At 41.6% G+C, this 22395-nt stretch overlaps 1 protein-coding gene across 1 annotated transcript in view; it reads left to right on the top strand.

The window, feature by feature from the left end:
• The window catches only part of DZIP3 (DAZ interacting zinc finger protein 3), a 135199-nt gene that overhangs the window by 40788 nt on the left and 72016 nt on the right, over nucleotides 1–22395 (top strand). Inside the window, exons 10-13 of the mRNA XM_028153242.2 lie at nucleotides 847–948; nucleotides 2420–2512; nucleotides 3248–3300; nucleotides 21591–21667. Coding sequence (XP_028009043.2) covers nucleotides 847–948; nucleotides 2420–2512; nucleotides 3248–3300; nucleotides 21591–21667 — 325 coding nt within the window. The remainder of the gene's footprint in view (nucleotides 1–846; nucleotides 949–2419; nucleotides 2513–3247; nucleotides 3301–21590; nucleotides 21668–22395) is intronic.

Below are 22395 nucleotides of genomic sequence, written 5' to 3'. Positions count from 1 at the left end.
TAAGGAAAAAGATTGTCAGTCCTCAAGATTTATGTTACTAAGTAAGTGATCATTATTTTTGCTCTGGGCCTTAAGGGAGAAAAAATCATAATCAGCCTTGATTTGAAGAAATTCAACAATTAAAGTACTTAAAGTCTGGTTCCCAGTGGATATGGCAGAATAAGACTGGGAAATCACAAGATAAAATGAGATGTGATTATCAGTGCAAATCTAACATCACTTCTATAAAATAATGGAAATCTCAGTTGAAAGGCATGGGTGTCCAGAATGAAGCATGTAACAGGGAGGGCTGCTTAAAAAAACATCTGTTTGTGAGAATGACAGTTGAGAATGTTTTAAATGTGAGTTTTTGTTTTTGTAAAAATGAAAACTCGTAAGACTAAAAGAATACATTTTATATGTTTTTTAAAAATAAAGATGGCCATTATAATGGGTAAAAAAAGAAAGGCATGATGTGTATAGCAAATGGGGTAAGTAGGGAGGAGGAGAAAGCCAAGATCTATTCATTAGGGTAAGTTAGGAATTAGGGAGGTGGACTGGTGAAGTACAGTGCTTACAATTTGTAAGTTCAGTCTTGGTGTAGGTAACATGGTGATATGGTTGTGGTTTCCCAGGGAGGTTGTAGGGTTCCAATCACATACACAGCTGGAAGTCCTGGCCACAAAATTTAGATTTTTGTCATCCAAGCAGTCTACCTCTTTAAAGGAAGCATAGCTATAATTCCAAGGGAGGACACACTGGGAAGGACAAAAAACTTGTGAAGTTAAAAGTGATTTAAAGTGATATTTCTGTTTATATATGAAATCCTATTTCCAGATCAACAGCTTTATTTTCATTCTTTTCCAGGGATTTTTTCAATTAATGTGCAATAAAAACTGCTGTGTTTATTTTCATAAAATTTGTTGGAAAAAGTTCAAGAATTTAAAATATCCAGGTGAAAATGATCAGGTATTTCATTTTTCCTTAAAAACTTTACTACAACATTTTATCCTCTACCCTTTCCTCTTTTTTTTTTCCTCTCTCTTTTTTTATTTCTTCCTGTTCATATCCTTCCTCCTCTATTTTTCCTCTGTGTTTTTTTCCCCTCTCATTTTCTCTGATGCTTTTCTCCTTACTATTCTTTTTCATTATCACCATTTATTAAACAGATCTTTGTAGAGGATACTCTGCTTGTTGCTTTGCTTAGTGATTTCTATCTATTTCTTTCCCTATAGAAGTTTATACTCTTAAGAATAGAAATATTGTTGCATATATTTACATAAAAATCATAGAATCAAAGAATAGAATTGCTTAATAAACAGAAAGGATAGTTATACAATTTTTTTGACATTTTTTTTATTGAGGTATTATATGTGTACATATTAGTTATACAATTTTAAAGATAGTTTCTACTTTAAGGATAGAGAACAATGATACATTTTATAGTCTTCAAAAATCTATTTGTGATTATGTATAGTTACCTAAAGTCATATAACTAAATTGAATTCTTTGCCACTAAAATTAAAGTAAAAGTTTAAAGCCCAATTCTATATTAATTAGTCTTTGGTGAGTTGATCACCATAAGTTAGGTTTATGGTATTTGGTCAGACTGTTTACATTGTGTACACAGAAAACCCCAATAAAGAAATTGTGGCATAGAAAGAGCATTATATATGGAATTGGGAGGTTGGGTTCAAGTCCAGATTGAACCACTTACAGTGTTTTGTTTTTTTTTTTTGTTTGTTTTACATTAGGCTGGTAATTTAACTGCTCTGAAATTCATTTTTCTAAGCCATATAGTGAGGATAGTAATACCTTCTTCATAAGACTATTGTGAAGATTAACAAATAAAACATGTACTTGCAACTGTAAAAATTATTGTACAATAAAGCATTATTCATTTGTTTAAGTAGCATGTATTTTTTATTTTCTTTGATTGTTAGGGCAATTAATATTGCTCAACTTTAGAAAAAGAACTAAAAGAAAACTTAAGTGACTTAACAAGAGAAAATTAAAGTCAGAACCAGAGGAAATACTCAACATTTCAATTCATTTTCCCTATAATCCTCATATATCTAATAGAAATTCACTGTTTATACATTTACCTAATTAGTACATGTCACTTGAAGATGCTTTCCCTGTGCTTAGGTACTACATCTGAGGCTGTACTATAGCTACTTGAAGATTTTGAAATAGAAATGATGAGAGAAAAGTGCATTTATGAATTTTAAATAGGAAATCCACTGATACATGAGATGGACTATTTTTGAACAGCTAACTCTCAGGTGTTCTTTCACATCTTTTGTTTTATCATCTAGAAACATCTGCTTCTCACTTAAAAAAAAAGATTAAATTTGTACATCAGTAATTTTTTTCTTTTTTATTGCTTGTAATGTTTTGTGTTTTTTTTTTGATAATTTATTTTTTTTTTTCTATTTAGAGTTTTAGTGGGAAAAAATGTTTGAAGGAAGGATGTACAGGTGACATGGTAAGGATGCTACAATGTGATGAACCTGGAATTGTTAAAATTTTGGTGAGTATCTTTTTCTTATTTTTCTTTCATTGGAATGGCATTCTGATTTCAAAACATTTGGGATTCATAGCAATGGTATTTTTGCCATTTTCTCTTTGCTGGTGACTTAATTTCTGACCTTTCTATTGCTTTGATTTCTCCAAAGCAGTATTTAAGTGATCCTTAAGAATAAGAAAATTTAAAAAGTAAAGATACACACAAACACATATAAAGCAGGCCGTGCCTGTACCAATGAGAAGTCTGACATGAACCAATGATGATAATCTAATCTGTGCCACCTAAGTTTAAAAATACTTTTAGACTTTCTGACCCTCTTTTATATCTTTCAAAGAAAATATCCTTAGAAATCACATATAGTACCTGTTACATAAAATGTTCTCAAGTGATATCCATTTTATTTTTAAATTAATGAAATGCTTATTGAATTTTCAGTTTATAAATAGACCAAAATTGCATAGAAATAGATATTATTTCTTTATCTTTAGTAACACTCTTTTTGTATTTCATATTGATATTTAAATCTTGTAGTGATGTAAAGTAGAATTTTTTAAAAAATCAACTGTAGTTTATTGTTTGTTAGGGTTGTTTATAGCTCACCTTGTCATTTCTGTTTTGTTTTATATTTGCTATAGCTTCTTACTCATTGTCTTTTTTCAAGTGTTAAGGCTAACTAGTAATATTAAAGAATTTTGAAAATTGAACTGCTTTAGGGCTATTTTTTTCCATCACTTGCAGTTTGAAGTTGTGAGAAAGGATGAATATATTACCATTGAAAATTTAGGAGCAAGGTAAGCTTGAAATAAAATATTTGATTTTTTTTCTGAGCATGTATATATTTGTTAGTTGCTTCTTTCCTCTGTGTTTCTGTCACTTGTTGGAGCTCCATTAAATTTAAAGGTAATATTAATTGTGTGAAAAAATTATATTTAACTGATATTTATTTCCCCCTTTTTTTCCCTACTTTGTAGACATTTAAATTTTAAATCAGGAAAGGAGACGTTATATGAATACTTTTTTCCTTAAATATGAAAATAATCTTTTTCTGAAACCAACATATTTTTTTAAAGTTATTTACTTGGTTTTATAAAAACTTTCTCCTAGCTTTCAAAACTCAATTCAGGCCTCTAAGCTTATGTGACAACTAGAGGCCTGGTGCACGAATTCATGCACAGGTGGGGTCCCTCAGCCTGGCCAGCCCAGCAGGGCTGGCAGTAGGGAGGGGAGAGGTGAGACGGGGAGGAGCTGCGGCAGGTTGGCTGGCTGGCCCTGCCCCTGATTGGGGCCCATCGGGGCTGAGGCAGCAGAGGGGAGGATGTGACAATTAGAATCATTCTGTTGCTTAGATGAGAAAACTATATTACAGAGGCCTATCTAGTGTAAGTTGGGAATTCATATAATGTTGCCATTGAAATTAGAAATTTCAATATAAAAAGTTCTTTTAACCCATTGTTTCTCTTTTCTGTGTAAAGTGTTAATGTCTGCCATTTTCCAATCTACCAAGGACATTGCATTGATATCCTTTATGAGCTAATGAAACCCAAATCTTTATCTCCAGCATAGATCTTACTCATAAAATGTAGGTTTATCTACCTGCACACTGAAGATAACTACTTTTACGTTTCAAAAAGATCTGTAGTTCAGCATCACTACAACTGGATTTATAATCTTTCTTCCCATCACTGCTGTGTAACATTTTTTAAGTCCATTCAACTTCTTAAACATATTGTAAATGCCTCCTTACTCTGCCTCTGTTCTTCTACTAAACCAGATGAAGTATAATTTCTCACTTGGAATTCTGAAACATCTTCTAAACTTGTATTTTTTGCTTTCTTCAGTCTATTTACAGAGCCATGAGAACACTTTTTTTAAAACGAAAAGTGAAATATATCACTTTCCTGCTTGAAAATCTTTCAGAGGCTTCTAAATGCTCTTAATTATGTTCAGACTCTGTATCTTGGCTCTTCAATCACTTTGGTCCCTGCTGACCTTTTTAGTGTCATCTTTTGTCATTCTTTTCTTACCATGTATACACTAACTATACTGGGCTTCTTTTAGTTCTTGATCGTGCCATCCATTTTATCTCCAAGCCTTGCCTGGAATACTCTACTCCTTTGGCTAACTGTTGAAAACTTCTGGAAAGCCTTATTTAGTTCATTCATAAAATTCTGTGAAATAGCTTTTACACTATTAGTAATATGATCCAGTTATCAGAGGAATCTCCACAGAATACAATTATAAAGCCCAGGCAAATTACAAAAAGCAAGGCAGAATGTGTAATATATTATTTACATTATATTAAGGTGTCCCTATCATGTATTCCATGTGATTTTGCCATTAAAACATTAAGTTTCATTATACTTTCTTGCCTGTCTTCTTCATTTAACTATAACCTCCATGAAGGCAAGGACTTTATTTTACTGCTGTATTCCCAAAACATAGCATAATGCCTGGTACAAAGCATATACAATCTCTATATTCAGATATAGAGATTCTGAATTTCATTATTTTGCAATGGCTATGTTATTTTTGTTTTAACAGGCAGATTACTTGGTTGGATATGAATTGTGAACTCTCTTTCTTGGGTGTTGATTCAGTCTCAATTCAGATCTTTGCCTTTAGCTAATATGCTTTCAGTTTATTCTATACATGTGGATGGAGTTTATCAGTCAATTAGAAATGTGACTAGAAAGAATTTGGGATCTCTTCTCTGACTCTTTCCCTTCACAAATTTCTTTCCCCACTCTCTTCAGCAGCCGTGGTTCTGTGGCTGCAGTTTTCTGGTTTCTTTGACCAAGGAGACCTTTGTTTTCCACCAGGTTATACTTAGCCCCAGACTAAAAGTTCTAATATTGATGAACTTACAAACTTTATTTACATGCTAGTAGGAGTCCTTTCCTTTGAGTGTGTACTCCACCATGAGAGTTGATCTGTTCCTTCCACATTCTGCCTTGCTTTTTGTAATTTGCCTGGGCTTTATAATTGTATTCTGTGGAGATTCCTCTGATAACTGGATCATATTACTAATAGTGTAAAAGCTATTTCACAGAATTTTATGAATGAACTAGAGGCCCGGTGCACGAAATTCATTCACAGGGGGGTGTCTCTCAGCCCAGCCTGCACCCTATCCAATCTGGGACCCTCAAGAGATGTGCGACTGCCTAACCGCTTCTGCCCGCCAGCCTGATCACCCCCTAACCACTCCTGTGCCAGCCTGATTGATGCCTAACTGCTCCCTGCCACGCCGGAGGCTTCTGCAAGGCCTGGTGCACCAGCGATTGAAAGCGAAAGCGTGGGAGCTGGGTGCCTGTCCACTCAGGCACCAGGCCTTTCAGAAGTCTCCATGGTGCCGGAGGCTTCTGAAAGGCCTGGTGCACCAGCGGACAGGCACCCAGCTCCCCGCAATCAAAAGCAAAAGCGTGAGAGCTGGGTGCCTATCCACTCAGGCACCAGGCCTTTCAGAAGCCTCCGCCAGGCTGGAGGCTTCTGAAAGGCCTGGTGCACCAGCGGACAGGCACCCAGCTCCCCGTGATCGAAAGCGAAAGCGTGTTGGGGACCCTACACGTGCATGATTCAATCATGCACTGGGCCTCTAGTAAATAATTATAAAGCAAGCACTCTTGTGGCATGTGGCCCCATCCAAGGCAACAAATAGAATTTTGCAAGCACTCCAGAAGCACTCAACCTGCCATTCCCCTCCAATTTCTCTTTTCGCTAGATAATTGTTATCCTCATCTTTTGTTTATATAAACTACTAGGGGCCCAGTGCATGAATTTGTGCACCTCAAAAGGAACTGTGGGCCACGAGGCTGCGGTAGGCACGGGGTGGGTCTCGGTCCATCCTTTGCACCCCCACCCGGCCTCTCCTGCCAGGGACATGGTCCCATCTGCCAGCAGCCCCGCTCCCATGGCCAACACTCCCATGTACTGACGGCGATGGCACGGCTTTCCCCCTCTGACGGCGTGGAGCAGTCAGTATGTGGGAGTGTTGGCACCAGCAGTGGGTGTGAGCGGGGCTGGTGCTGTCAGTGGGTGCAAGTGGCTGCTGCTGCCCTGATCACCTGGGGGAGGTGGAGAAGCCCTCAGGGTGATTGGGGCCAGCAGCCACTGCTCACACCCACTGACAATGCCAAGCGATCAGGACTGGCGCCAGGTGCAAGTGGGGCCAGCAGTGGCAGTGGGCATGAGCGGCAGCTTGGTTGCCAGCAGCGGGTGCGAGCGGGGTCGTTGCCGGCAGCAGGTGCGAGAGGTGGCTGCTGGCCCCGATCGCCCCTCAGGAGCAGGGGGAGGTGGAGAAGCCCTGAGGGGTGATTGGGGCCGGGAGTTGCCGCTTGCACCCACTGACAATGCTGTGCTATCAGGGCTGGTGCCGGGTGCCAGGTGCCAGCATTGGGTGCAAACGGGCCAGCACCAGCAGCAGGTGTGAGTGCCTGATGGGACTGTAGCATGCAGGAGCAAAGCATTTTCAGTAACCACCAGAGCTTGCCCCTATGACAATGACCTATGCCCCGCTGTGGTCTGGCACCTGCTCCACCATCCCGCCGCGGCCAATGCCCACCATGTTCCGCACTCTGCTGCCTGATGCCGATGTCCGCCATATTCTGCACTCACCCCCTGGTTGTCAGTGCATGTCATAGTGACCAGTTGTTCGGTTGTTCCACCATTTGGCCTATTTGCATATTAGCCTTATCCTATCTAATAAAAGAATAATATGCAAATTAACCATCACTCTGACAAAAAGGCAGTGCCCATAGCCACAAGATGGCGGCGCCCAGTCCTCGTAGCTCTGCTGGAGTCCCCAAGTCCGCCCAGCGGTGGCAGTCCAGGGTGTCTAGCTGGGAGGCTCCTGCCCCCCACACAGCGATCCCTTCCCAGTGGCGGCAGCCTGGGGTGTCCGGCTGGGAGGACATCACTCCGTGACAAAAACGGCGGTGCCCAGGGTGATCCTGTCCAGCGGCGGCAGCTTGGGCTGGGGTCTCAGACCTGCAGGACCTTGCACCAAAGCCTTGGTGGCAGCCAGGGCTGGAGTCTCAGGCCAGCAGGGCCTCGCAACCAAGCTGCATGATCCCCTGGCCGCGGCGGAGCATGGGCTGGGGTCTCAGGCCGGCAGGGCCGTGCACCACCACCACGTGATCTTCAGGCCAGCGGTGGCAGCCAGGGCTGGGGTTTTAGGACGGCAGGGCCTCGCAACCAAACTGCATAATCCCCTGGCCACAGAGGCAGCCAGGGCTGAGGTCTCAGATTGGCAGGGCCACGCACCCCTACCCCACGATCTTCAGGCCAGAGGCAGCCAGGGCTGGGGTCTCAGACCAGCAGGGCCTCGCACCAAAGCCGCAGGTCTCATGCCAGCAGGGCCGTGCACCCCCACTGCGTAATCCCCCGGCCGCGGTGACAGCCAGGGCTGGGGTCTCAGCCTGGCCAGGGTGTGATCCCCTTCCAGTGGTGGCAGCCGGGGTCTCAACCATTGAGTCAGATATGGAGGAATTTTAAATGTTTCTTTTTTAAAATACATATTTTATTGATTTTTTTACAGAGAGGAAGGGAAAAGGATAGAGAGCTAGAAACATCTATGAGAGAGAAACATCGATCAGCTGCCTCCTGCACACTCCCCACTGGGTATGTGCCCTCAACCAAGGAACATGCCCTTGACCGGAATCGAACCTGTGACCCTTAGTCTGCAGGCCAATGCTCCATCCACTGAGCCAACCAGTTAGGACTGTCCAATATTCTAAAGAAAAAACCCTATTTAATAAAGAGGGAATATGCAAGGGAGGGCATTTGGGGGTGAACAGGGTTTCAGGGGAGGGCAGTTGGGGACAATCGGGCTGGCAGGGGAGCAGTTAGGCATCGATCAGGCTGGCAGGGGAGTGTTTAGGGGTTGATCAGGCTGGCGGGCAGAAGCGGTTAGGGACAATCAGGAAGGCGGGCAGGCGAGTAGTTGGAAGCCAGCAGTCCTAGATTGTGAAAGGGATGCCCGACTGCCCCCAAGGGGTCCCAGATTGGAGAGGGTGCAGGTTGGGCTGAGGGACACCCCCCTCCTATGCACGAATTTCGTGCACCAGGCCTCTAGTATTATATAGTATAGGATAGCTTAAAAAAACCTGACCTTTAAAAAACTTCAGTGTTTAAAGATGCATTTATAATTAGTACATTTATAAAGAGTAGTATGGAAATTTCCTTATAAATACATTTTTAAAAATATATATTTTATTTATTTTTTACAGAGAGGAATAGAGAGTTAGAAACATCAATAAGAGATAAACATCAATCAGCTGCTTCCTGCACACATCCCACTGGGGATGAGCCCACAACCAAGGTACATGCCCTTGACCAGAATTGAACACAGTCAAATGCTCTATCCACTGAGCCATACTGGTTAGGGCATAAATGCATTTTTAAACACTGAAGTTTTTATAGATCAGGTTTTTCAAGCTATAATTTATATATAGTAAAATTCACTCTAAAAATAAACATTTAGCCTGGCCTGTATGGCTCAGTGGTTGAGCGTTAACCTATGAACCAGGAGGTCGTGGTTTGATTCCCTGTCAGGGCACATACCTGGGTTATGGGCTTGATACCAAGTAGGGGGTGTATATATTCTTGTAATATTCAGTTTACTGTGTATATTCTTGTAATATTTTGTTAGATTATACATATATATTGGATTTTCCTATTCTTAGGGGAAATGTTTTTAGTTTTTGCCTATTGAGAATGATGTGAGCTGTGGGTTTATCATATATAGCTTTTATTATGTTGAGGTATGATCCTTCTATTCCCACCCTGTTGAGAGTTTTTATCAAGAAAATGTGTTGGATTTTGTCAAATGCTTTTTCTGCATCAATTGATATGACTATGTGATTTTTATCTCTCAATTTGTTTATGTGATGTATCACGTTTATTGATTTGCAGATATTGTACCATCCTTGCATTACTGGGATAAATCCTACTTGGTCATGGTGTATGGTCTTTCTGATGTAGTGTTGGATCCGATTTGCTAGAATTTTGTTGAGGATTTTGGCATCTATGTTCATGAGGGATATTGGCCTGTAATTCTCTTTCATTGTGTTGTCTTTATCTGATTTTCATTTTAGGGTGATGCTGGTTTCATAGAAGGGGATTGGAAGTGTTCCTTCCTCTTGAATTTTTTGGAATAGTCTGAGGAGGATAGGTTTTAGTTCTTCTTCTTTTTTTTAAATATTTTATTGCTTTTTTTACAGAGAGGAAGAGAGAGGGATAGAGAGTTAGAAACATCGATGAGAGAGAAACATCGATCAGCTGCCTCTTGCACACTCCACTGGGGATGTGCCCGCAACCAAGGTACATGCCCTTGACCGGAATCGAACCTGGGACCCTTGAGTCCGCAGGCCGACGCTCTATCCACTGAGCCAAACCGGTTTCGGCGGTTTTAGTTCTTCTTGAATGTTTGGTAAAACACCCCTGTGAAACCGTCTGGCCCTGGGCTTTTGTTTGCCGGAAGCTTTTTAATGACTGCTTCAATTTCTTCCTTAGTTATTGGCCTATTGAGCTGTTTAGATTCTTCCTAATTGTGTTTTGGAAGGTTATATTTTTCTAGGAATATTTCCATTTCCTCCAGGTTGTCAATTTTGTTGGAATAAAGTTATTCGTAGTGTTTATTTTTTTTAACAATCTGTAGTGTTTTTTTAAACAATCCTTTGTATTGTTGGGTCTGTTGTTATTTCACCTCTTTCATTTCTGATTTTCTTTATTTGGGTCCGTTCTCTTTGCTTCTTGGTGATCATGGCTACAGGTTCATCAATCTTGTTTATCCTTTCAAAGAACCAGTTCTTGATTGTTGATCTTTTGTATTGTTTCTTTGGTCTCTATGTTATTTATCTCTGCTCTGATCTTTATTTTTTCCTTCCTTCAGCTTACTTACACTGGGCTTTTCTTGTTGCTCTCTTTCCAACTCTTTGAGTTGTATGGTTAGGTAGTTTATTACCCTTGTTTCTTGTTTTTTGCAATAGGCTTGTAGAGCTATGAACTTCCCTCTCAAGACTGCTTTCACTGTGTCCCATAGATTTTGGATTGTTGTGTTTTCATTGTCATTTGTTGCCATGATGTTTTTTTATTTCTTCCTTGATCTCTCTGGTAACCCAGTCATTGTTTAGTAGCATGCTGTTTAGTCTCCATGTATTAGACTTTTTGGGATTGTTTTTGTTGTAGTTGATTTCCAGTTTTATGCCACTGTAATCTGAGAAGATGCTTGGTCTGATTTCTATCTTCTTGAATTTGAAGAGACTTTGCCTATGTCTCAGCATATGGTCTATCTTTGTAAATGACCAAGTGCACTTGAGAAGAATGTATATTCTGTGGCTTTGGGGTGAAATGTTCTGAAGATGATAATTAATTCCATCTGGTCTAATGAGTCATTTAGGATTGATGTTTCTTTGCTGATTTTTTGTTTAGAGGATTTGTCCAATGGTGATAGTAGGGTATTAAAGTCTCCTACTATGAGTGTATTGCTGTCAATCTCTTCCTTGATGTCCTCCAGGAGGTTTTCTTTAAATGTATTTGGGTGCTCCTGTATTGGGTGCGTGTATGTTTACCAGAGTTATTTCTTCTTGTTGGATTGCTCCCTTTAGTATTCTGAAGTGGCCTTCCTTATCTCTTGTTGTGTCTTTCACTTTGAGATTTAATTTGTCAGATATAAATATTGCTACTCCACCTTTTTTTTCATTTCCATTTGCCTGAAAAACCTTTTTCCATCCTTTCACCCTCAGTCTGTGTGCATCTTTTTTCCTGAGTTGGGTTTCTTGTAGACAGCAGATATATGGGTCTTATTTTCTTATCCAATCCGTTACCCTGTGTCTTTTGATTCAGGCATTTAATCCATTTACATTTAAAGTTATTATTGATAGGTACTTATTTGTCGCCATTTTTATTCTTTACCCCTGTGTTCCTTCTTCGCTTCCTCTCTCTCTATATATTTTTACAGCAGACCCTTTAGCATTTCTTGCATTGCTGGTTTGGTGGTGATAAATTCCCTTAGTCCTTTTTTGTCTGTGAAGCTCCTGATTTCACCTTCAATTTTGATTGATAGCCTTGCTGGGTACAGTATTCTTGGATCTGAATCCCTTCCTTTGCATGACTTTGTATATTTCATTCCATTCCCTTCCGGCCTGATGAATTTCTGTTGAGAAATGAGTTGCTAGTCTGATGGGGGTTTCTTTGTATGTAACTTTCTGTCTCTCTCTGGCTGCTTTTAAGATTCTTACATTGTCGTTGGTGTTTGCCAATTTAATTATAATGTGCCTTGGCGTCGGTCTTTTGGGGTTCATTTTGCTTGGGACTCTGTGAGCTTCTTGATTTGTATGGGTTTTCCCCCCCCTATATCAGGGAAGTTTTCTGTCATTATTTCTTCAAACGGGTTTTCTATTTCTTGCTCAGTTTTTTACTCCTTCTGGAATCCTTATTATGCAGATGTTGTTTTGTTTCCTGTTGTCCCAAAGTTCCCTTAGGCTCTCCTCCTGCTTTTTAATTTTTTTTTCTAGAAGCTGCTCTGATTGGGTATTTTTTCCCCACCTTGTCTTGTAGCTCACTGATGCGATCCTCTGCTTTTTCTAGTCTACTCTTGATGCCTTCTATTGATTTCTTTACAGCAGTGATGTCATTTTTTATTTCTTCTTGGTTCTTCTTCATTTCCTCTTGTTTCTTACTCATATTGTCGAATTTGTCTTCCATTCTATTCAGCCACCTTATGACCATTTCTCTGAATACTTTCTCTGATATGTTGCTTGCCTCTAATTCATTTAATTCCTTTTCTGGTGATGCCTGCTTTTCTTTCACATGTGGGCTGTTTCTTTGTCTCCTCATGGTCTCTCTTCTCTGGATATCTGGTTATGTAGTTCTCTCTCTCCTTATCCTAGGCGAAATCTGACCTTTCTGTGGTGGGGCTCAGTGCTCCTCCGAATCTGCGTGTTTGCGCCAATTGGGCCCGGTGTTCTAGGGCTCGCAGCTCTTTGGTGGTTGCCATAATTGTAGCTTTTCAAGCCTCCAACAAGATCCACTTTCCCCTTCAAAATGGCGTGGTCTCCGCGTCTGAGTCCACAGTTCCGTTAGAGGACCCAACAGCAGTTGGGGCTGGTCAGGGGAACCCTGTCTAGCAGTACCCCACCTTCTCCTGGAGCACAGCTCTCCCTTAACTCACCAACAAATACTCCCCCTGCTACCCTCAGCTGTTCTTTCTTTCTCCTCTGGGACTAGGCTTGGGACTCATCGGTCTATTCAGCTGCCATTTTTTTCCTGAATCCTGTGTTGGCATTTTCTTCTTTTTTTATTTTCAAAGCTTTATTGTTTCTCTGTGTCTCTGTGATTCTCCGAGATATGGGTGGTTGGTCACATCTCCCAAGTGGAGCACCTCGATGAAAGATATCAGTTGTCCTGGTTTCTCTCTCCCTAGGAAAAAGCCCTGAAGACGACTAAGTATCTAAAGCATAAAGACTTTGAGTTCCTATCCCTCTATGGCACCAGAAAGCCTGTGACAGGATCAGAACTGCCACCTAGGCATAGTCCCAAATCATGCTGTGGTCTCAAGGAAAGATCCAACATTTTCTTTATCTATTAGTCCATTGATAAACACTTGGGCTGCTTCCATGTTTTGGTTACTATAAATAATACTAGTAGCCCGGTGCACGAAATTCGTGCACATTGAAAGGGAATTAATTAGATGAAATATTTTAATATTGCTATTTACCCTTTCTCTATAATAAAAGTGTGAGAGATAAAAGGAAATGAGTACAATGTATATGAAAATAATACATAGATTTATTAATAAGTAAACAATAACAAAATGATATAACAATAACAAACTGATATAACAATAACAAACTCGTAATATAAAAACAACATTGATGCAAATAATGATTGATAAAGTGATTAAACTTATTCTAATATCTTCCTATATACCACATTAAGAGTAAAAACACTTTCAGAGTGCTTGACTAATTTCCCTTGAGATAAAGTATTTACAGCTTTAACTTTAACGTAACATGCTCTTTGAACTCAAGAGAAAGCAACAGCCTTAACTGGTTTGGCTCAGTGGATAGAGCGTCGCCCTGTGGACTGAAAGATTCCAGATTCGATTCCGGTCAAGGGCATGTACCTTGGTTGCGGGCACATCCCCCGTAGGAGGTGTGCAGGAGGCAGCTGATCGATATTTCTCTCTCATCGATGTTCCTAACTATCTATCCCTCTCCCTTCTTCTCTGTATAAAAAATCAATAAAATATTTTTTAAAAATACTTTAAAAAAAAGTGAGAGAGAAAGCAACATATAACTGACCATGTCCAAAAATGGGTTCAGGTAGGAATATTCCTACTCTGTCTAGAGTTTGTCCTTGTGATTTATTAATAGTCATCACAAATGCTGGCATAACAGGAAAATATCTTCGAATTAATTTAAATGGGTGGCCAGTGTCAAATGGGGACAAATCAATTCTTGGAATCAGAACAATCTCTCCCTCTGCAGATCCTGTTAATATTTCAGCTTTGATAATGTTAGGTTGCAATCTTTTGATAATAAATCTGGTACCATTACAAAGACCCCATTTACTATTAAGATTTCTCAATAGTATGATGATTGCACCCACTTTCAATTTTAATTTATGACACGGCATTCCAGAAGGAGTAATACCATTAAGAAATTCAATAGGAAAATTTTCCTTTTCAGCATCATCTGTTGAGTCAATGGAATCATCACTCAAATAGGCGTGAAAATCTCCATCAAGTATATCCAAAATTTCTTCATTTAATTTTTGAACATGCTCATTTTTTGAACAAAGAATTGCATGTTTAGATATATTTTTAATATTATCTATAGATATACTATTTCCAAAGATGGCTTAAATAATAGATCCATTAAAAATCATTTCATGGGGAATTTCAATAATATCCATTCCTAAATGAAAACTGCTATCAAGTTTGCCATCTCCAAGTTTTACTAACCATTCACTATAAGCAGAATCCTCTGATCTCATATTTGTTTTAAGAGACAACTATCTGAAACATCCCCAAACACTACAGTACTTTAAAACTTATTTGTACTATGGCCAATCGTATAGCATGGCAACACAAAAATCCCCTCTGAAAAGAACTTTCCCACCAAGTGCAACATTCAAATTAGCGCCAGCGAGAGCTTTATATGTATGGCACATGTGCGAGTCAAAGTTTATTTTTATATTTCCAGTGCGTCATATGTACCAGTTGGTCGGACGGATGGACAAATGTCGGTCACTTAGCCTTTTATCTATACAGATTATAAGTCATGATTTTAACTTTTTAAAAATTATCCTTTAATACCTCCAAAGCACAATGAGTAAGAATCTGAAGGTTTATATGGCTTCTATTTGGTTTCTAGGACAAAGTTCTTTCATTTACCCACCACTCACTTCTCTCCTTTTACTCTTGAATGTTAATTCCAACATAATTTTTGTAACACCTCTTGAAAAGGATCCCACCAAGTTTTTGATAGTCCACATGATAAAACTTACAAAAAAATACAGCATGAGACTTTCATTCTCTCACTAAGTTCTTCATATAACTGTAATTCCTCAGCCTCTAAAGAATGAAAAAGGAAAATAAAAGTGCCTTCTCTCATTCCAAGGCCTTTCTCAGTCAGGCAACCACAAAAAGAAAGAATGAGCCTACAATTCATGCCATGTAATCTCTATCAGGCATAATTCAAATCCCATCATGCAAAGTCTGGGATAATTAAAATGTATAAGAGAACAGTGGTGACCTGGGGGAGAACTTATGAAACCTTGTCTCCTGCTTTTGCTGACTATTCTTTTCATTATGCTAGACTCCAAGTCCCTATCGGGGACCTGGTCAGATGGCTGTAAGTGCTAACCCACGCCACCTGGATCCGTGATCGGGGACCTGGTCAGCTTGCTGCAGGCATTAACCCACGCTGCCTGCCCTGGTCCATGATCCCTGATAGGGGCTTTCAGTCAGCTGCCACTGGCGATGGCTGCTGCGGGCGCTAACCCACGCCGCCTGCCCCGGTCTGCGATTGGTGATGGCGGACCTGGGCAGCCGGCTGCGGGCGCTAACCCACGCCGCCTGCCCCGGTCCGCGATCGGTGATGGCTGCCGGCTCTGGGCCCCGGTCTGCGATCGGTGATGGCGGACCTGGGCAGCTGGCTGCGGGCCTTAACCCACGCCGCCTGCCCCGGTCCGCGATCGGTGATGGCGGACCTGGGCAGCCGGCTGCGGGCCTTAACCCACGCCGCCTGCCCCGGTCCGCGATTGGTGATGGCGGACCTGGGCAGCCGGCTCTGGGCCCCGGTCTGCGATTGGTGATGGCGGACCTGGGCAGCCTGCTGCGGGCCTTAACCCAGGCCGCCTGCCCCGGTCCTCGATCGGTGATGGCGGACCTGGGCAGCCGGCTCTGGGCCCCGGTCTGCGATCAGTGATGGCGGACCTGGGCAGCCGGCTGCGGGCCTTAACCCACACCGCCTGCCCGGGTCCGCGATCGATGATGGTGGACGGGGCAGCCGGCTGCGGGCCTTAACCCACGCCGCCTGCCCCGTCCGCGATCGGTGATGGACCTGGTTAGGCAGCTGCCCTGGTCCGTGATCCCTGATGGTGGACCTGGGCAGCCGGCTGCGGGGTTAACTGCCTGCCCCAGTCCACCATCATGTCTTGGATCTCACTGGCATGGGTGCTTCCCTCTCCCCCGCCATCTTTGCTGGTTTAACGTGTATATTTGCTTCTGATGGGCTGGTGGGCGTGGCTAGTGGCTGTGGCTGGTGGGCGTGGCTTATGGGTGTAGCGAAGGTGCGGTCAATTTGCATATTACTGTTTTATTAGATAAGATGGCAGTGAACATGGGGATATAATCATCATTCAAAATGAGATTTTATTTCCTTTGCCTATATAATACATACCCAGAAGTGGCATTGCTGGATCAATCATTATTTTTAATTTTTTGAGAAATCGCCATACTCTTTCCTCTAGTGCAGTGATGGGCAACCTTTTGAGCGTGGTGTGTCAAATTTTGCCAAAAAACTGAGCATAACTCGGGTAGTGTGTCACTTTGAGGAAAAAACATTATTTCTCAAATGTTTCATCCTCAGGAGCAGCAAATGTTTCATCCTCGGCATGCGGCCGCCTTAGTGGCCGCGTGTCATCAGAAATGGCTACGCGTGTCAGTGCTGACACGCGTGTCATAGGTTCGCCTTCACTACTCTAGTGGCTCTGTCATACATTATCACCAATAGTGCATAAAGTTCCTTTTTCTCAATATCCTGGCCAGCACTTACTATCTTTTTTCTTAATATTTTTGAGGTTATATATCATTGTGGTTTTATTTGCATTTTCCTGATTATTGGTTATATTAAGAACCTTTTTCATGTACTTATTGGCTATTTTATATCTTATATGGAAAAATGTTTATTCAAGTCCTAGTCTGATTTTTAAAATTACAATATTTGTTCTTTTGCTATTGAGTTGTATGGGTACCTTACATATTTTGTATATTAACCCTTAATCAGATATATAATTTGCAAATATTTTCTCCCATTCAGTAAATAGGTTGCCATTTAATTTTGTTGACTGTTTCTTTTGCTATACAGAAGCTTTTAAATTTGATGTATTTCCAACTTGTTTGTTTTTCCTTTTGTTGCTTGTGCTTTTAGTGTCAAATCCAGAAAATTGTTGCCAGTCCAATGTCAAGGCAATGTTGGTTTTCTTTTGCTCTTTTCAAAGTTCTACTTTTACCTTTGATGTTTGTAAATTTAATTAAAATGCTTCTCAGTGTAGTACTTTTGGGGTACAACCCATTTGCAGCTCTTGAGCCTCCTAAATCTGAATATTTATTTCTTACCCCAAGTTTGGTAAAGGGACAATCTCAGAGGGAATGGGGGAAGGACAAAAGGGGGTGCGGGAAGAGATTAACCATAGAACTTACATCGTATTTGTATAACCCATGGACACAGACAATAGTGCATTAAAGGCCTGGGGGTGGGGGCAGAGCGGTGAAGTGGGTCAATGGGGGGAAAAGGGAACATCTGTAATACTTTCAACTATAAAGATATCCTACCTAATAAAAGAGTAATATGTGCCCTGACCAGTTTGAATCAGTGGATAGAGCGTCGGCCTGCGGACTGAAGGGTCCCAGGTTTGATTCAGGTCATGGGCATGTGCCTTGGTTGTGGGAACATCCCCAGTGGGGAGTGTGCAGGGGGCAGCTGATCGATGTTTCTCTCTCCTTGATATTTCTGGCTCTCTATCCCTCTCCCTTCCTCTCTGTAAGAAATCAATAAAATATATATTTTTAAAAAATAGTAATATGCAAATTGACCCTAACTCCACTACACCCACAAGGCATGCCCACAAGGCACGCCCACAAGCCAATCAGGAGCAAATATGCAAATAAACCCAACCAAGATGGCAACAGCCACAGAGAGCAGGAGGGAGGCTTGGGTTTCCCCGGTAACAAAGGAAGCCAAGCTGTCCGTCTGGCCTTGTTGGCCTAAGCCTCCACTCAAGGCTACAAAGTTTCAATTATAGAAGGTAAACAAATCCAAACAGAAATGGCTGCCAGCCACTGAGCGAGCAGGAGGCTTGGCTTTGCTCCAGGCTGCAAAGTTTCAATTGTAGAAGATACATAAATCCCAGATACCAGGGCCTCTGCTTGGGTCACCAGGGGGCGTGGCCAGCCTGCAAACCACCACAGGCCCTTCACCCAGGCCGCCCTACACGGGATACCCTTCAGGGCAAACCAGCTGGCCCCCACCCATGCACCAGGCCTCTATCCTATCTAATAAAAGAGTAATATGCAGATTGACCATCACTCCAACATACAAGATGGCTGCCCCCATGTGGTCAGAGATCCTGCCCCCATGTGGACACAAGATGGCCAGCAGGGGAGGGCAGTTGGGAGGGACCAGGCCTGCAAGGGAGGGCAGTTGGGGGCAATCTAGCCTTTAGGGGAGGGCAGTTAAGGGTGACCAGGCCAGCAGAGGAGGGAAGTTGGGGGTGACCGGGCCTGCAGGGAATGGCAGTTGGGTGGGACCCAGGCTTGCAAGGGAGAGCAGTTGCGGGGGAACAGGCCTGCAGGGGAGGGCAGTTAGGGGTGACCAAGCCGGCAGAGAAGGGAAGTTGGGGGTGACTGGGCCTGCAGGGAAGGGCAGTTGGGTGGGACTCAGGCCTGCAGGGGACAGCAGTTGGGGGGGAACAGGCCTGCAGTAGAGGGCAGTTAGGGGTGACCAGGCCTAAAGGGGAGGGCAGTTAGGGGAAAACATGCTGGCAGGGGAGCAGTTAGGCATCAATGAGGCTGGCAGGAGAGTGGTTAGGGGGTGATCAGGCTGGCAGGCAGAAGCAATTAGGGGCAATCAGGAAGGCAGGCAGGCGAGCAGTTGGGAGCCAGCAGTCCTGGATTGTGAGAGGGATGTTCAACTGCCCGTTTAGGCCCGATCCTGCCAGGATCGGGCCTAAACGTGTAGTCGGACATCCCTCGAGGGTTCCCAGATTCCCTAAACGTGTAGTCGGACATTCCTCTAATTTTGTTGGTGCATTGTTTTCCTAATTTTTGGAGAGGGTGCAGGCTGGCATGAGGGACACTCTCCACCCCCCAACCCCCGTGCACGAATTTTGTGCACCAGGCCTGTAGTTAAAAAATAACTGTACATAAGCAATAAATATATACATAATTTTTTTAAATAAAAGAAAGTACCTAGTTAAAAAGAAAAAAAAAAAAGACTTTCTGTTCCGTTCTCTTTCATTTGTAATTTCCATATATATTGGATCTTTTGTCCCATAAGTTCCATAAGTTTTTTTCACTCTTTTTCATTCTCTGTTCTTTTTTCTCTAACTAGGTAATTTCAAATGATCTGCCTTTGAATTCACTGATTCTTCTCTTTGTTGAGTCTGTTGTTGAAGCTTTCTATTAAATTCTTCATTTTATTCAGTGATTCTCCAGCTCTAGGATTTCTGGGTGTTTTGTTGTTGATTTTTTTTTTTAAATATATATATTTTATTGATTTTTTACAGAGAGGAAGAGAGAGGGATAGAGAGCTAGAAACATCGATGAGAGAGAAACATCGACCAGCCGCCTCCTGCACACCCCCCACCAGGGACGTGCCCGCAACCAATGTACATGCCCCTGACTGGAATCGAACCTGGGACCTCCCAGTCCGCAGACCGAAGCTCTATCCACTGAGCCAAACCGGTTTTGGATAATTTTTTTTTTTAAAGAATTTTTTTAAAATGTATTTTTTTGATTTTTTTACAGAGAGGAAGAGAGAAGAATAGAGAGTTAGAAACATTGATGAGAGAGAATCATCCATCAGCTGCCTCTTGCACACCCCCTACTGGGGATGTGCCCGAAACCAAGGTACATGCCCTTGACCGGAATCGAACCTGGGGCCTTTCAGTCCGCAGGCTGACGCTCTATCCACTGAGCCAAACCGGTTTTGGCTGTTGTTGATTTTTAATGGTTTCTGTTTCTCTGTTGAACTTCTAATTTTGTTGGTGCATTGTTTTCCTAATTTCACTTAGTTTTCTGTATGCTTTTGTAATTCACTAAACTTCTTTGAAAGGATTATTCTGAATTCTTTGTCAGATAGTTCAAATCTCCATTTTTTTATGGTCACTTAGAGGTTTATTACTTTTGGTGATGTCATATTATCTGGTCATGGTGTATGATGACATATCATATCTGATTCTTCATGATATTTGTGTCCATGTGCAGGTATCTGCACATTTGAGTATGTGGTTTCCTCTTGCCGACTTTGTTTTGGTAGAGAAAGACCTTTATGAGTCAGCTCAGCTTTGGGGAGTACTGGATGAGTCACCTGGTAGTGTCAGAAGGGAGGTAGAGATTCCTATTGTGTTCTCTAGCTATGTGAAGCCACAGCAGCTTCAGCTTCAAGGTTGGGAGTGGGGTGCTGCTGGCTGGGCTCCATGGTTGGGTAGGGCTTGTAGCTGTGCTCCATGTTCAAGTGGGACCGCTGGGTGGGCTTCCTGGTCAGGGGGGCCAGTGGCTATTTTCTACAGTCAGGTAAGGCCACTAGCTATGCTCTGTAGTCACCTCTGGTCAGGCAGGTTCACAGGTTTTCATCCTTGGTAGAGCATTGCCACCAGTGGGATTGGACAAGGCTGCAGGCTATGCTCTGTAGTTGCTTCTCATTGGGTACGGCCTCAGGCTGTGCTCCCTGACCAGATGGTACCACCATCTGGACTTCACATTCAGGTGGGGCCATAGGCCAGGCTTCATGATCAGATGGATCTTCAGGCTGTACTCTGAGATCAGGTAGGGCTGCAAGCTGTGCCCTAAAGTTTGGCAAGGCTGCAGGCTGAGTTTTGTGTTCAGGTAAGCTATTGACTGCTCTCTGCTATTGGTTGAGGTTGCTGGCTTAGGTGGTTCTTATTAAATTTGAGCTCTTGAGGACATGGATAAGGGTGGCGCCTACCTGAAAAAGAGCTCAGAGGAGACTTACTAGAGTTTAGTTAAGGAGAGAATCTTATCACTGGATTTCTGCTCTGTATTCCTAAGAGAAATTGATTCACAGTTTTCTTTTTATACTGTCTTTGTCCGGATTTGCTATCTTATGTTATGACAATATTTGCTTAGTGTTTCATCTATTTAACAAATCTTGCTACTTTTCCCTTAATTTTTTTCTAATTTTCTGTGTTGCTGTTATGCCAGTTTCTTTCTCTCTTTTTTAAAATCACTTGTCAGTCAATGAATTTAATTTTCTTAGAATAATTATTGGTAAGATGATTCTATGGAGTGGGAAGACCTAGGAGGAGTTTTAGTTTTGCTTGTTTTTTACAATACACAGATTTCTTTTTTTCCCCACTACTATACAGCATTTTTGTAAATAAGCTAGTTGTGTTAATATTTTGGATATGAAATCTAGTAATTCTACTTGCCTCTTAATTCCAATGAAAATAACAATATTGAGTTGTCATTGTTGGTGGTTTGTTTGTTCATTCATTTTTCTTTTTTTTTTCTTTTAAATTATTTCCAGAAGGAAGAGAAGAAAATACTTAGCCATGCTGATACCAGAAATCTTGTTTTACTTTGATATTGACTGTAACAATTTTTTTCCACTTGCAGTTATAAAGAGTTGATGTCTCTGAAAAGAACTGATACTGATATAAGACCGGAGATCAATTTAAAATTTAGTACAAAAGGTAATATTTTATTTTTATATGCCTCCTATTGAAAGTGTGTTAAAATTTTTTACTTACTCTGTACAGAGTATCATGCCATTAACAACCATGTGTATCATGCCATTTACAGCCATGTGTTTGTCATTCATTGGCAAGCATTTACACTAGCAAGCATTACTTGATATAGGTTAGAATTTATGGACAGAAAGATCAGCAGTTGTATGGGTCTCACAGTACATTGATATTCTATAGAGAGCTTCACTAATCTAGTACATAGCTGTGACTTCACAATGATATTGGGCTTCAGCAGATTCTCTACCAATCCTCCCTTGTTGCATTCCCTTTTAATAGAGCAAAATGGAAGGAATGAACATTTTGGATTCAAGACCAAGTGGTCTAAACTCAGTTACTAGCTGTTTAGGAATATGTGCTGGGAAATGCCAGCTACTCCGTACATGGAAACCTTAAGGGATCCTGGTCCCATGGAAGAATAGTCTGGTGGCACTCCTTCTTGCTAAGGGGAATGGTTGTCCCTGATCCCAGCCTTATTTGGCAAACCACAGCAACCTTTATGGGTCATTTTCTTTGTAACCTTGCTTGCCTTCACAGTGTATATCAAGTATATCAAGTAAGAATATTCATTTAAAATTCTCTGAAACACAGGATAAAATAATAAAGCTGAATTTTATGATAAATATAATTTTATATTAAAACAACAAATACACCATCATTTACAACATTCTTACTAC

This window comes from Eptesicus fuscus, chromosome 3, assembly GCF_027574615.1.
Source record: "Eptesicus fuscus isolate TK198812 chromosome 3, DD_ASM_mEF_20220401, whole genome shotgun sequence".
Taxonomy (NCBI): Eukaryota; Metazoa; Chordata; class Mammalia; order Chiroptera; family Vespertilionidae; genus Eptesicus; species Eptesicus fuscus.
Note: the sequence above shows the minus strand (reverse complement) of the source record. Positions and strands in the feature narration are given on the sequence as shown.